This window comes from Eubalaena glacialis, chromosome 2, assembly GCF_028564815.1.
Source record: "Eubalaena glacialis isolate mEubGla1 chromosome 2, mEubGla1.1.hap2.+ XY, whole genome shotgun sequence".
Taxonomy (NCBI): Eukaryota; Metazoa; Chordata; class Mammalia; order Artiodactyla; family Balaenidae; genus Eubalaena; species Eubalaena glacialis.
The window spans coordinates 183,765,844-183,780,100 of NC_083717.1; the positions used below are offsets into that span (position 1 = coordinate 183,765,844).

A 14,257-nucleotide genomic window follows, 5' to 3' on the forward strand; every position below is an offset into this window, starting at 1 on the left:
TGAGTAGAGCAACTCTGGAAGGAAACTGAGAAACCTATAGAAACCTTCTGGTTTGTCTCTCTCAGCATGTGGATCCGTCACCTCCTTCATGTTGTAACCTATGCCTCTTTTAATACAACCTCATAGCTATAGATTTTTTTTTCAAGTATAATTCTCTATTGATTCCCATTAAGCTCGAGTCATGACCCCCTCCCATTGTTACCATTCATGTTCCTGCTGAGTCACGTCCCACCTCCTTACAATTCTGTCCTTGCACAGCTATTTGGGGGTTTTGTTTGTTTGTTTGTTTTTGTTTTTAATAAGGATGACCTTTCATTGCACTCTTTTTGGGTAGCAAAATATTATGCCTCCATGTCTGGCCCTGAGTCTCAGATGTAGATCACTTTGCTCTTTTTGGTGGGCTAAATGTTGTGGACACACATGTAGGAAAAAAAGTTTTAAATTTCCACTCAACCCTAGACTTCATGATTTAGGAGTCCCTGCCTAAAACCAACATGAAGGCAGTTAATGGTCAATTCCTCTTTCTTTTGGAAAAATAACATGCCTCCATTTTAAGTAATAATGACTTTTTCCCCCCTCTTTTTGCTTCCAGTAACCACAAGGATAAGTGTTAGGCACACAATTGTGGAGTATTGCCTTGGGGACATGTTTACTGACTCTTGGTCTCCTGCTGAAGTAACTGGGAAGGATATATGTGCCCATGTGTGATGATCGTTACCCACAAGGCCTAAAGCTGATCCATAAATATTTTTAATGGGAGCCCGACAAAGACGAGCTGTGCAAAGGCAAACAGATTCTTGGGAGCATGAAAACCTGTTGATTTCTTGAAATGTGGCCTCTACATTTCCCTGGTTTCGTAGAAACCCACAGACTTGGCGAGCAAAGTCAGCTTCTGCTTGGGTAGAAAGGAGGCAGACTTGGTCAGTAGCTACAAGGAGATGGGGGAGGGAGGGAAGGGGACGGGTTGGCTCAGAGCACACCCATTTCACGTGGCAACAGACTTGGACAGCAGAGGCCCTCCGAATGGCCACTAACCCAATCAGGATGCTCAACATCATTAGTTGTTAGGGAAATGCAGATTAAAACCATCATTAGATACCACCACCCATCCACCAGAATGGCTAAAATGAAAAGGATTGACAGTATCAAACGTTGACCAGGATGGGAAGCAACTGAAATTGTAATCCGTTGCTGGTGTGAGTGTAAAATGGTTCAACTGGCACCTACCTTATGACCTAGCAATCCCACTCCTAGATAAATACCCAGGAGAAATGAGCGCATATGTCCACAGAAAGACATGTACACAAATGTTCATGGCATTCTTCATGATAACCAAAAAGGGGAAAAAACCTAAATGCCCATCAACAAGCAAAGGATACGTTGTGTGTTATTCACAGGATGGACTACTATACAGCCCTGAAAAATATCAAATGACTGATGTGTGCAGCAACATGGACAAACCTCACAGATATTCAGCTGAGTGAGAGAAGCCAGACATAAAATAATATGTACTCTTTGAATCCATTTATAGGAAGCTCAAGTTCAGGAAAAGCTAATTGATGTTTATAAAAGTCAGAATGGAGTTACCTTGGTTACCCCTGGAGAGAGGGGACCCTAAAGGAGTCTTTGGAGGGGCTGGAAATGTTCTATATCTTGATGTGAGCCATCATTGGGCTGTTGGACACATAATATAAATGCACTTTTTGTGTGGAAAAAAAATTTTTTAAACTATGCAAAGTCTCTCCTGTGTGACTGTCTTCAGGTGGTTTATGACCATCTTCTGGGGGATGCAGAATGATCGCTGTCATCCAGTGACATGAGATGGGTTGTCAGGTTGGCACTAAGAAGAGGAGGCCCAGGGCTCTGACTGATACCCTTGCTGGTATTGGTCCAAGTGGAAATGAGCAAACTTAGCTGGATTCCAAGGTCCTTGGGCCATTTTTCAGGCAAACCCATCTCCAGGGGCGTCGTTCTCGAAACCTTTAAGGGCCGCCACATGGGAGGAACAAAGCTACAGGGCGACACTTTGTCACACGCCTGGGTGTCTGTCTTGCCTCCTGTCCACACAGAGGCAGAGGCTGATCAACTCGGCAAACGGTGTGAGCAGCAAGCCACTGCAGAACGGGGGACACGAGAGCATCGAGAACGGGAACGTTCCCGTGGAAAGCCCTGCAGAGCCGCAGCGGGAGCAGGAGCAGCCGCCGCCAGCCCCGGAGCCAGAGCTGGTCGAGGCCGCTTTTCTGTCCCCCTTCTCCATGCCCGGTGAGTTCTGGGGGAGTGGGGCTCCCGGGCTACACTGCTGGGGGCTCCGAGGGTCCGAGCCCGGGTCTTCAGGATGGAGAGCCGGACCCATGAGGGCGGGGGAGGCTGGTGGGAAGGGTAGACGTTAAGTCACTCGGCGAACACCTCCTAAGTGCTGAACTGTGGGTTAGAGCTGCTCTGGGATGCAGGCACTGCCCAGGGTTGGGGAGCCTGTGTGCCAGACGGCCGGCCAGATGGAGACTTGGGAAGTGCCAGTAACCCCTAGTGACTGCACTCAAATGCCCAGGGCATCGAGGCTTTCTCATGCAGTAAGAAAAACAGCCACGTATGTTATTTTTATGGACCCGCTCAGACTCTCCAACCCTTCCAGCATGGGCAGGCTGTTTTGCCCATGCGTTGCATATTTGCTGGGACAGGATATTCTAAGGCCATAAATGACCTTTAGACAGTTACACTTTATCTATTTGATGACATCTCCTACCTATAAATAAGTCAGAACACGCGTGACTCTGCCCCCAGCCCTGAGTGTCCTCCCATCTCATTGGACGGGCCCAGTGTCATCTGACTGCCAGCTCTTTGCTGAGCTCACCTCTGCTGCATCCACACTGGCCTCCTCACTCTCCTTCCCAGAACGTAGCAGGTGTGCTTCTGCCCCAGGACCTTTGCACTTGCCCTTTGCTGGAATGCACTCTCCCCAGTTATCTATATGGCTCCTTTCCTCACCTTCTTCGGGTCTCTGCATAAATGTCACCTTCTCGGTGTGGCCTTCCCTGACCACCCTAATTTAAGTATTTTATATATTTGGTTATCTTGTGTCTCCCCGGCTAAAATATCAGCTCTGTGCTGGCCGAAATCTTTGTCTGTTTCATTCACTGTATCCACAGTGCCCAAGCCCAACTCATAGTAGGTGCTTAGTAGATATCCATCAAATGAATGAATTCAGGAGTTCGTGTGCGAGAGGATCCTCCAGACACACCCAGTCTGCCTTCATCTTTAACCAAACTCCTCTGCAGTCCACGATGGGAAATGAAGGCCTGAACTCTTTGGCCTCATCTCGGAGGTTTTTTTCTTGGTGTCCTGCCATCCTGAGAGGCAGCAGAATTCCAAATTTTTCAAGTCCAGAACTTGATGTTTTTCTGAAAAGAATTCTATGTTTAACATCAGGCTTACAGACCGCACCTGATTTGGGAGATGGCTTGGGGGGGTAGGGGGGAGAGGCTGCCCCAGCCCCTCGTCCCCATCTTTATGGGGACACTCCTCCTTCCCAAGTAGATTGTGTGGGCCCTCCTGGCTGGGATACTCTGCCACCATGCTTCATCTGGAAAATATAGGTTCTATTTGCAGTCACAGAGCTTCCTCGGAGTTTCTGGATTAGAGTCTCCAGAGCGTGCTGAGCACAGCTACCCGGGGGCTCTTCTCCAAATTCAGGGCCTGGTTCGCAAACCCAGATAGTCCAAGGACTGGAACGGGGCCTGGGAATCAGCATTTTCAAACCTTCTCAAGGGGATTCCTGGGGCCTAGGCCAGGTTAGGAATTGCTCCTCCTGGTCAGCACCTCCCAGCCTTCTTTCACATTAAGGGAAGACCCAGAAAGTGGAATGCATTTCCCCCACTGAGGTCACAGAGGGACCCAGCCCAGGGGTTGGGTCCTCCCCAGGGCCCCCTCTGCTGACCAGAAGGCTGAGGGATCTGTATCTCGGCCTGCCTTTAAGACATCCCTGGCACGTCAGCCCACCTTCCGGAACACTCTGTGGGGGCAAAGGTCATGCTCAGCCAGCTAGTCTGCTGGGCTAAAGGTCGAACTGTCTTTGGGTAGGAGCTTGGCCCCTGGGGCTGGGGCTGGGACACTGAGGGAAGGAGGTGTGGTCTTCTCCAGATCCTGGAAACCTGTATCAGATCATCCGTTTGGATATGCAGGGAAAAGAAGCTTTCTGCAGGGCGGAATCCTGGGAGGGAGGTGTGTCCACCCAGAGGAGAGCCTGCTCCAGGGCTGATGGACCAGGACAGGCCTGCGCCACCTGGCGTTTCTTACTTCTGTGGTCCTGAGAGGTCCGGACACAGTCCCCTGGCTACTGCACATAGCCTCGAGCCGTCACATCACCAGCCAAGTCCACGTGGGGCTGAGAACAGGGGCTGCAGTCACCAGTGGGGTTTCAGTTCCTCAGGACCTGGACACCAGATGCCAGGGAGGCCTGGAGTATGGCCACAGAGAGGGAAATGCATCCGTTGTCCGGGAAACAGCCTACCTTGCTGGGGAGTCGGACTGAGAAGGAGCTACCGTTCGGGGGGTTCTGTTCTCCAGCCCCAGGAGGTGGACGCAATCCCCATTTTACAGACGCGGGGCCTGATAGCGCCAGCATCACCACCACCTGTGCTGCCACCTCCTCTGAGTCCTGGTCCCGATGCTGCTTGTCATCCAGGGCTCTGCAGGAAGCCAGCGAGGGACACGCCCTTTTTGGTAGCTGCTATTCTATATAAAGTGACGCAGCCATATGTAAGGGCAACTCATCTTTCCATTTCCTTGAAACCTTGAGTTTGGCAGGACTTTGTGGGGTGGCCCCAGAGCCAACTACCTCCTCCCCTTGTCCTGGTGCCAGGATCTGATGCTCCTTAGAGAAGTGGCTTATGGGAAATCGGGTCTAGCTCCCTGCAGGGACTCTGGGCAGGTCACCTCCCGGGGCGGGCGGCGGTGCTTATAATGCTGCTCTCCTGCAAAGGCCAGGACCAGGTCCCTGCCAGGTTCTCTGCACCCATGAGCCCTTGCCCAGGGAGCTCTGCCCTTCCTGGCGGGCAGGGGCTTCCTGTTGAAGTTGGTTCCACATTCCTCTTCAAGCCAGGGGCTCCAGGACGTTCCCCTGGGCCGGCCCGCAGCAGAGCCAAGTGCTGTGAGCTCCCGCCCAGTGCTTGCCTCTCCTCGCCCTCAGGAACGGGCCGGGGCTTCCTGTGTCCCTGCGGAAAGCTCCCTTTGTGTCCCTGCGGAAGTGTTTCCAGGTGTTGCCCTGGGAAACCACAAGTGACTTCCTCCCCACCTCCTCCTCCCCCATCAATGCGAGGAGCAGGGGTGGGAACAGAGTTGTGTGGCTGCCGCCCATTTAGGTGTGTACGGCAGCCGAGGGAAATCGAGGCTGGTGTGGACAGAGGCTTACAGGAATTTAGAGCCAGTCGATGGGACACAGCACCTGTGAGAAATTCCGAGTATCCAGCTTCCGTCCACCCACTCACCCTCCTCATCTTTTCAGCTCATCTCTGGTTGTGGCATCACAATGATCTGGGGCTGTAGGGAGGCCCTGAGGGGCTTTCGGGGTGGATGGAGCTTGTGTTCTCCTAAACTGGACCCCAGGAGGGAAGCATGGGGCCAGGGAAGGGATAAGGGGGTGGGGCACTGGGAAGAGGGCAGAATCCGTCCCTCTGGTCAGCTTGGAACCAGCGTGGCTGCAGGTGTCAAGGAATGACCCCAGGCCATCTGGTGTGCAGCTCTTCTGCATGGTCGGGGACAGGCTGGGAGGCAGGCTCTGGAGTCCAGAAGTCCTGGGTTCGAATCTCGGTTCTACCACTCACCAGCGCTCTGGCCCCGGGCAAGCTGCTTCACCTCCTAAACCTCGCTTCCTCATCCACAAAATGGGGTGATGGCATCTTGGGTCTCTGTAAATAAGATAAGTAAGATAGATCTTTAGACACTGCCTCTGTGCACTGTGTGACACATGGGTGCTCAGTAAATGTTCGTTTGGATCACAGTGTGCTTTAATCTCATGGTTTCTGTTATACCCAGCTTCGCATGCCCTCCCCTGCTTGGACCATAAGCAATGTTCTAGAAAGGTCACGGGTGCCAGAATCCCTGGAGGCCTGGTGCTGTGCTCATCCCCAGGGTCAGGGAGAGGGAATTAGTCTCTTCTAGGTGCCTGCTATGTGCTGGGCCCGGGGTTTCAGGCACTCTGCAGACAAGAGAATTTTTTTTTTAATAAATTTATTTATTTATTCATTTATTTAATTTTTGGCTGCATTAGGTCTTCGCTGCTACACGCGGGTTTTCTCTAGTTGCTGAGATCAGGGGCTACTCTTCGTGATGGTGCACAGGCTTCTCATTGCAGTGGCTTCTCTTGTTGTGGCTCTAGGCACACGGACTTCAGTAGTTGTGGCACGTGGGCTCAGTAGTTGTGGCTCGTGGGCTCTAGAGCGCAGGCTCAGTAGTTGTGGCGCACGGGCTTAGTTGCTCCACAGCATGTGGGATCTTCCCGGACCAGGGCTCGAATCCGTGTCCCCTGCACTGGCAGGCGGATTCTTAACCACTGTGCCACCAGGGAAGCCCCAAGAGGATTCTTTTAGTCAGTAAATATTTGGGTACCAGACTGTTGTGGGTCTTGGGGATCCAGGTGGGAACAGGACAGCCATGGAGCCTGCCCTCTGGGACCTTCCAGGCTTGCAGGGTAAATCTGAGCAGATAATTGCATGATACACTTTGTGTAGCATCTCCTGTCCTCACCACACAGCTGAAGGGTAGGTGAGGTGGAAACGCCAGCCGCGGCCCCCGGGCTCTGCCCACCCACATGAGGCGTCACTGGGCTTGTGGACCAGAGCCAGGGGCACCCAACCACAGCCTGGATCTGGTGCCCACCCCGTCTGATGCTGGATTTACATCGACACTGGTTGCAGCCATACTGTTCCCACTCTGAGCCACAGAGGCTGGTAATTGGGCCTCCTGGGCCAGCTGTTGCTTGTGGGAGAGGAAAAGGAGAAGGAGCTCTTCCTCCCGTGCAAACTGCGGGCTGCGGCCCAGGCACTACCCTGCAATGGTCCGCCGGTGACCCTGAGCCCCAGCCCGGCTGGGGAAAGCCCTTAGTACAGGCTGTTTGTGGCTGACATACAGTCTGAGACGTCCTCCTGCCCTGTGGGCCACACCCTTGCCCTCCAACTGGACTCCTCCTGCCCCCATAAGTGTAAAGAAATCACATCTTGTGTTCTGGGATGCTGGCGCCCGTGTCCACCATTATTATAGTGACCACATCTAATTGGGGACTTGCTGTATGTCCGGCATTGAGTGAAAAATAGGGAATTCTTACAGGGCTCTTATGGGGCTTCTGTGTGCCATGCCCTGCTCTAAGAGCTTTACATGTATTCCCTCATTTAATCCTCACGACAACACGTGAGGTGGGGACGATGATCATCTCCATTTTATGGAGAAGGAAAGGGAAGCACAGAGAGGTTAAGTGACTTTCCCACAGTCACCCAGCTACTAAGTGGAGAGCAGGTTTCCAAACTGGGCAGCCCAGGCTAACTACTGCCTCTTTGTACTGTGCACTTTCATTCAGTCCTCGCAGCTGCCTTGTGAGGGAGGCATTATCATTATCCCCATTTTACAGAGAGGGAAACTGAGGCTCGGAGAGGCTGTGGGACTTCCCAAGTCACACAACCATCATGTGGGGAACCACCCTTCCACCCTGTGCCCCTTGAGCTAGGGACGCCATCCCGAGCCAGTCTAGTCGGGAGCGGAAGTCCAGGCCCTGGGAGGTTCTTGAACGGTAACAGGAAGTAAAGCTTATTAAGCACGTCCAGTGAGCCAGGCAGGGTGCTTCACACAGATGAACTCATTAAGTCCTCAGGACAACCCTGGAAGGTGGGTACTGTTATTATCCCCATTTCCCAAGTGAAGAAACTGAGGCTCAGAGCGGTTTAGTTGCCCAAGATCACACAGGAAGAAGGGGCAGAGCCAGGATTTGCACACTGACATTCTGACCCCAGGTGTGCTTAAGGGACAGCACTGTAGCCCAACTAGGGGATTCTTTCAACTCCTTCCTTTGGAGCCCATGAGAAAATGCTTGCCTCTGCCTTGGGTGTCTTCTAGCTGGTGCACAGGTGCCAAAGAACTTGAGTCTGTGTTGAGCAAACCATGTTGAACTGAGTTGAATTATGGGCCTTTGGGACCTGGCATGTGCTCTTCAGGCCTCGAGTGGCACAGCTAAACCTTTTCTTCCTTTAGCAGCATAAAACTCAGTGCAAGCCATCTGAAGGTTTCGGGAAGCTTCTAGGGCTTCTTCTCCCCACCCCAGCCCCACCTTCCTCAGTTCTACATAGCACTGACAGAGCCGTGCTGACTGGGAAGACAGAGGTCTGCTTAGTCTCTCTGAACCCTGTAAAGGATACTGCAGAAATGGAGCTCTAGAAAACTCTGGGCCCTGTTCTTTCCTCTTAGCCGCTCAGCACATCTGGGAACACAGCGGAGAAGCTGCTGGTGCCATGGGCTCAGGTACATGTGAAATTCCACACACGGTTCCCGTCTGCTCCAGGCCCCCAGAGACACACGGCACTTTATGGTGGAAATGATCTTGTTCTTGCCTAGGTCGCGGGGGCCACCAGAGAAATCGCACATTCGGTAGATTGTCCCGTAAGTCAAGGTCAGGATTTCAAAGAAGTGCCCTTGTCAGTCACTGTGGAGCGCTGAGGTGTCAGTTCACACCTAATTAGAACAGACACTGGCTGAGCGCTGTTATTTTTTAATATAACAGCTTTATTGAAGTGTAATGTACTTACCATAATATTCATACCTTTGAAGTATACAGTTGAGTGGTTTTCAGTCTACTCACAAAGTTGTGTAACCATCATCCCCACAGTCAGTTTTCTTTAGCACCCAAACGGAGCCCCCTACCTGTTAGCAGTTATTCTCCCTCCTCCCCCCATCTCCTGGCAAATGCTACTACTCTACTTTGTCTCTTTGTATTTACCTATTCTGGATATTTTATATAAACGGAATCATCCAATAAGTGGCCTTTTGTGTCTGCCTTCTTAGCGTGATGTTTTCAAGGTTCATCCACGTTGTGGCATGTGTCAGTCCTTCATTCCTTTTTATGGCTGAATAATATTCCATTGTATGGATGTACTACATTTCTCCATTCATCAGTGGATGGACATCTGTGTTATTTTCACTTTCTGGTGATGAGTGGTTTATAAAAACAGCTACTAAAGCGTAGTAGGGAAAGGGGGGGGGTCTGTTTTTATTTTTTAATCTAAATGAAAGCAATTTTCCTCTGAATTCTCTGTGGTTAACAGCAAATGGCTCTGAATACTAGAGTTAAAAGGAATCTTGGGAATTTTAGACCAGCCTTCTTATATTCCAAAGCAGGAAACTGAGGGGAAGGGGCTTGCCCAAGGGGCGGTCTTGACCAGACAGAGCTAGGCATCTGGACCACCTGCCCTAGAATCTGCTCTGTGATGATCCCACAGCCAGGCCAGTGCAGTGCAAGCAGGGAGGTGAAGGGGCCCAGGACCCACCATGCACCAGGCGTGCGCTGGGGTCCTGAAGTCACACAAGCTCCCTTTGAGATGGAAGGAGACCTTTTTTTTTCCCCCATGAGGATATAGGGGTGTGTTATGGATCCCACGAGCAGGGAAACAGCTGGACTCACCCAGGGGCCGGACTCGGGACCTCCGTGAGTGTTGCGGCTCTTGTCTTCATTCCTCCACACCTGCCTGTCTCGTTCTGCTCTTTGGCTGCAGACCGGCTTTTCTGAAATTCACTGTCAGTGCACATGGCAGGCTGTGGCCTCCCACTGGCCCCAGACTGACCCCTGACAGTTCCTTCTTCCCTAACTTGGTTCACTGGTGTTGCGTCTGAATTCCAGAGTCCCGAGAGAGAGAGAAAATGCTATAGTCCCAGAGGTCAGGGGTCCACTCCTGGTCAGAAGCCGTGCTCGCCAACACGGCTTTGGTGGCCCCCGGGAGGGTGGGTTAGAGGGAAGAAGGGCTGAGCCCACGTGCCTGCACCCCTTGTAGGTGTCTATGACAAGTGCCTCCAGCTTCATCAGGACATGATGGATGGAACCCATCTCAGATGCAGGAGAAATTGATAGACATAGGTCCCTTATGCAGTGGTGGGAAGGACACTCCTGGCTGGGCACCAGCAGTGACTCCCACTGAACCGCTGCTACCACGCCAGGACTGGGGAGGTGGGGAGCTGGGATGGACCAAAACGTTCAAGAACTCACCGTCAGAACTGTGACCCAGGGACCACGAGGCTGCTGCCACAGCTGATCTCGACCGCCCCAGCATCACGCAGTGGACACGGGGCTGCCGGTCCAGCCTGAGGGCCCATCTCTGATTCCCACTCAGCTAGCACCTGGGCACGGACGTGCTGCCGCAGCAGAACTAACATCCCCAGAGCCCTGCTTAACAGCGGTGCATCTAAAGCAGCAGAAAGGCAGCCCGGCCCCACCTCAACTCTGCTTTTCAAAGGGACCCAATTTGAGTCCAGAACTTCAGCTGCAAGGGAGTCTGGGAAATGCCTCTGCAGACGCACTAGGAGGAGGTTGGCGTGGGGAATGCTGAGGACCCACTCAGCGTGTCCACTCCCGCGGGAGCTGCAGCGAAGCCTGGAGAGAAGCAGTACAGCCCATCGTAGCTGATGACTTACGCCAGAGCAGCTCTAGCGAGGGACTCGTGTGGCTTCCAACCTCCCAGTGAAACAGAAGAGGGGACAGGGCCCCGACCTATAGCTTGGCAGACACATCCTTCCTGGAACCCCAGCCCCGCACTGTGCTGCACACCTTATATTTGGTGCTTAGATTCTGCACACAGCCCTGCTGGGTGGCTCGTGTGGTCCCCGTTTCCCGGGGGAGGAAACGGGGGCTCAGGAAGCGGCACACAGGTGAGTAGGGGCCACGGGCGGGGCTGGTACCGCAGGTCTGCCTAACCCCCTAAGTGCTGTCCTCGGCCTGGTCCCAGTGTCGACTTTGGCCAAGAGGGCCCCCAAGCTGGAGCACCTGCTCTGGAATGCAGGGGGCGGCAGGAAGGAAGCGGGGGGAGGCGGCCAGCTGCTGGGGCTGCGTGGTTTGTAAGCACCGGGAGCCCACAGCCCGGCCCTGAATGTTTGCTGGATGTTTAAAGTGAGCGTGCCTGCCAGCGCGAGGAGGACCAGCAAGCGTTCTTGACTTCGTTGGTGTTCGTGGGACCAGCGGCCTCTATTTCACCCTCCCCGGGGCCTCCAGATTCAAGGTGCGGCCTTCAGAGGCGTGACGATGAGCTCTGTACTTTTTGCCTTTTTTTAGTCTCCCCACAGATCCTTGGAGTGGGTGAGGCGGGGCAGTTATCACCTCACAGACAAGGACAAGGAGGCTCAGAGAGGTTGAGGGTGCACCTGCTGCCACACAGTGGAGAGTGACAGAGGACGGAACAGCTCTCTTTGGCCCCAAGCCTTGGGATTCCTGAGGTGGAGTGCAAAGCTGGCCATAGCTTGGGATCATCGTTAGAATAAGGGAGTCAATGCACCGACCCCAGCTCTGGGACGCACTTACACCCAGTCCCAGAGCTGGACATGACAGGGGCTGTGGACACGTACACGGAGCTGGGGTGAGGGTCCCTGGGAGCTGCACCGTCCGAGGGAACTCTGGGCCCGGCTTCTCTGTTGACTGGGAGGTCCTGGTCTGTGTGTCTGATCTGTCCCCCTCTCCTGCGTGGGAGGATGCTTCTTGGGGAAGCACGAACAGGGTTCCGGAGGCTGAACCGTGTTACCTGAGTGTGCAGTGTGAGGGGGAGACCGGGCCAAGGGCGCCTCCCTGGGGAAGGGCTCTCTCAGCCCCCGCAAGCTCTCCAGGTCCCTGCACTGAGCTGCCAGGGCGCCTCTTACTGGGCCTTCGGTCCCTGTGTACTCAGCCCTGACTGCCCACATCTCCGTGTCAGCGCTCAGCAGGGCCTGCCTTGCTGAAGCCTAATGTTTTCTCTCACATCCTCCCTTTCAGTCTTCCCCTCTCTCCCAAACCTCAGCTTGGCAGCTCGGTTTGATTACAGCCCAGACTTGTCTGCTTCCCATGGGGCCCCTCCTTGCCCCTCTAATGCCCTCAGGGTCAAAAGGCATCCTCCGGGACTCAGGACAGTGTAATTAAGAGGCTTTGGTTTTGGACTCCTGGGTCTGCCACTTCCTAGCTGTGTGACCTTGGGCTAGATGGCTTACTTCTCTGAACCTGTTTTAGTCTTCATAAAACCAGTGCTTGAGTAGTAGGTACTCAGTAAGTGGAAGTTAATTAACCATTAATATCAACAAAAGCTAAAATTTAGTGCTTGCTCTGCACCAGGCGTTGTGCTAAATGTATCTCCCATGTTGGCTCACTTTAGTCTCACAATAGCACTGTGAGGTACACACACTGTGAGCACAGTGGAACTGTTGTTATCCCCATTTTGCAGGTTAGAAAACTGAGATACACAGAGGCTAAATATTTTTCCAAGGTCACCCAGGTAGAATATGCCAGAGCTGGTATTTGAAGCTGGCAATCTAGCTACCGTTAACCCTGGAGCTTCTGTGCCCCTCAAAGACCAATCAATTTAATGGTAAGTATAAATTTAAGGATAAAACAAAAGTATATTAAAAGTAACTAAAAATTATTGATTCTAAAGTTCATTAACCCCTAAGGAATAAGAAAACTTTAATGATTCCCCTTAAGAGGATTTTTCTGTTTCGATCACAGCCATGAGCTAAAAGTATAAGGCTCTACGCTGACAGTCGACACCTCTGTCAGCCAGTGGGTAGTAAAAGGACTTCCACAGGCTTTGAAATCACAGGACTCAGAGGGCAGGCGAGCAGTATAGTACAGAGGACCCAGGATTTAAACTCTAAAGACCTGCATTCAAGTCCAGGTACTACCTCTCACTTCGTGATGTTTAAGTCACTGAATTTCACCAAACCTTAGTTTACTTACCTGTGAAATGGGGAGATAGGAAAAATAGAGTGTTGATATGGAAAATAGAGTGTTTGTGAAAACCACCTCCAAGATGTGTGAGGCACAACACAAATGTTGAATAATGATGAGGGGTGTGTTCATGAATCCAGCCTCGACAATGCTCCACCCTCACCTGCATCCCCTTGCCTCCCCACAGGGCCAGACTAGAGGCCATTGGCTGGGGAAGCAGGGTCTATTTGCGGCTCTGCCACTAATTTTCTGTGAGATTTGGGCAGTTCGTTAACCTTCATGCATCTTGATTTTCTTCTTTATAAACAGTTAAGCAAGTGAGATTTATCTCAGGAATGCAAGGCTGATTCAACACATGAAGAACAATGTAACACACTATATTTTTAGAATAAAGGGTGAAAACCATACGATCATCTCAACAGACACAAAAAAGCATCTGTCAAAATCCAACACCCTTTCTTGATTAAAAAAAAAAAAAAAACACTCAACAAACTAGGAATAGAAGCAGGTTTCCTCAATCTGATAAAGGGCATCTCCAAAAAAACCCAATGCTAACGTCATACTTAATGGTGAAAGACCGAAGACTTTTCCCCCTAAGATCAGGAACAAGACAAAGATGTCACTCTTTCCTCTTCTATTAAACATTGCGCTAGAGGTTCTGTCCAGGGTAAATAGGCAAGGAAAAATAAAAGGCATCCAATCTGGAAAGGAAGAAGTAAAGCTGTACTCACAGATGACATGATCTTATATATAGAAAATCCTAAGAAATCCACCCAAAAAACCCCACAACCCTATAAGAGTAAATAAACTTGCAGAATACAAGGTCAGTATACAAAATTCAATTGTATTTCTATACATTAACAATCCGAAGATGAAATTAAAATTTCATTTACAACGCCATCAGAAACAACAAAATACTTAGGGATAAATTTAACAAAGGTAGAACAAGATTTGTACACTGAAAACTGTAAAATATTATTGAAAGAAATTAAGGAAGATTAAATAAATGGAAAGACACCCTGAGTTCATGGGTTGGAAGACTTAAAATTTTTAAGATGGCAGTAGTCCTCAAATTGATCTACAGATTCCATGCAATCTTTATCAAAATCCAAGCTAGCTTTTTTTTGCAGAAATTGACAAGCTGATTCTAAAATTCATATGGAAATGCAGGGGACCCAGAATAGCCAAAACAATCTTGCACAAAGTTGAAGGACTTCCTGATTTCAAAACTTAGTATGAAGATATAATAATCAAGACTGCCTGGTACTGGCATGAGATAGAAATATATATCAATGGAATAGAATTGAGAGTCCAGAAATTTAAGGT

At 51.1% G+C, this 14,257-nt stretch overlaps 1 protein-coding gene across 2 annotated transcripts in view; it reads left to right on the forward strand.

The window, feature by feature from the left end:
* The window catches only part of SLC24A4 (solute carrier family 24 member 4), a 163,374-nt gene that overhangs the window by 127,524 nt on the left and 21,593 nt on the right, over positions 1-14,257 (forward strand). For both annotated transcript variants that reach the window (XM_061182820.1, XM_061182821.1), the window contains exon 12: positions 2,070-2,262. In XM_061182820.1, coding sequence (XP_061038803.1) covers positions 2,070-2,262 — 193 coding nt within the window. The remainder of the gene's footprint in view (positions 1-2,069; positions 2,263-14,257) is intronic.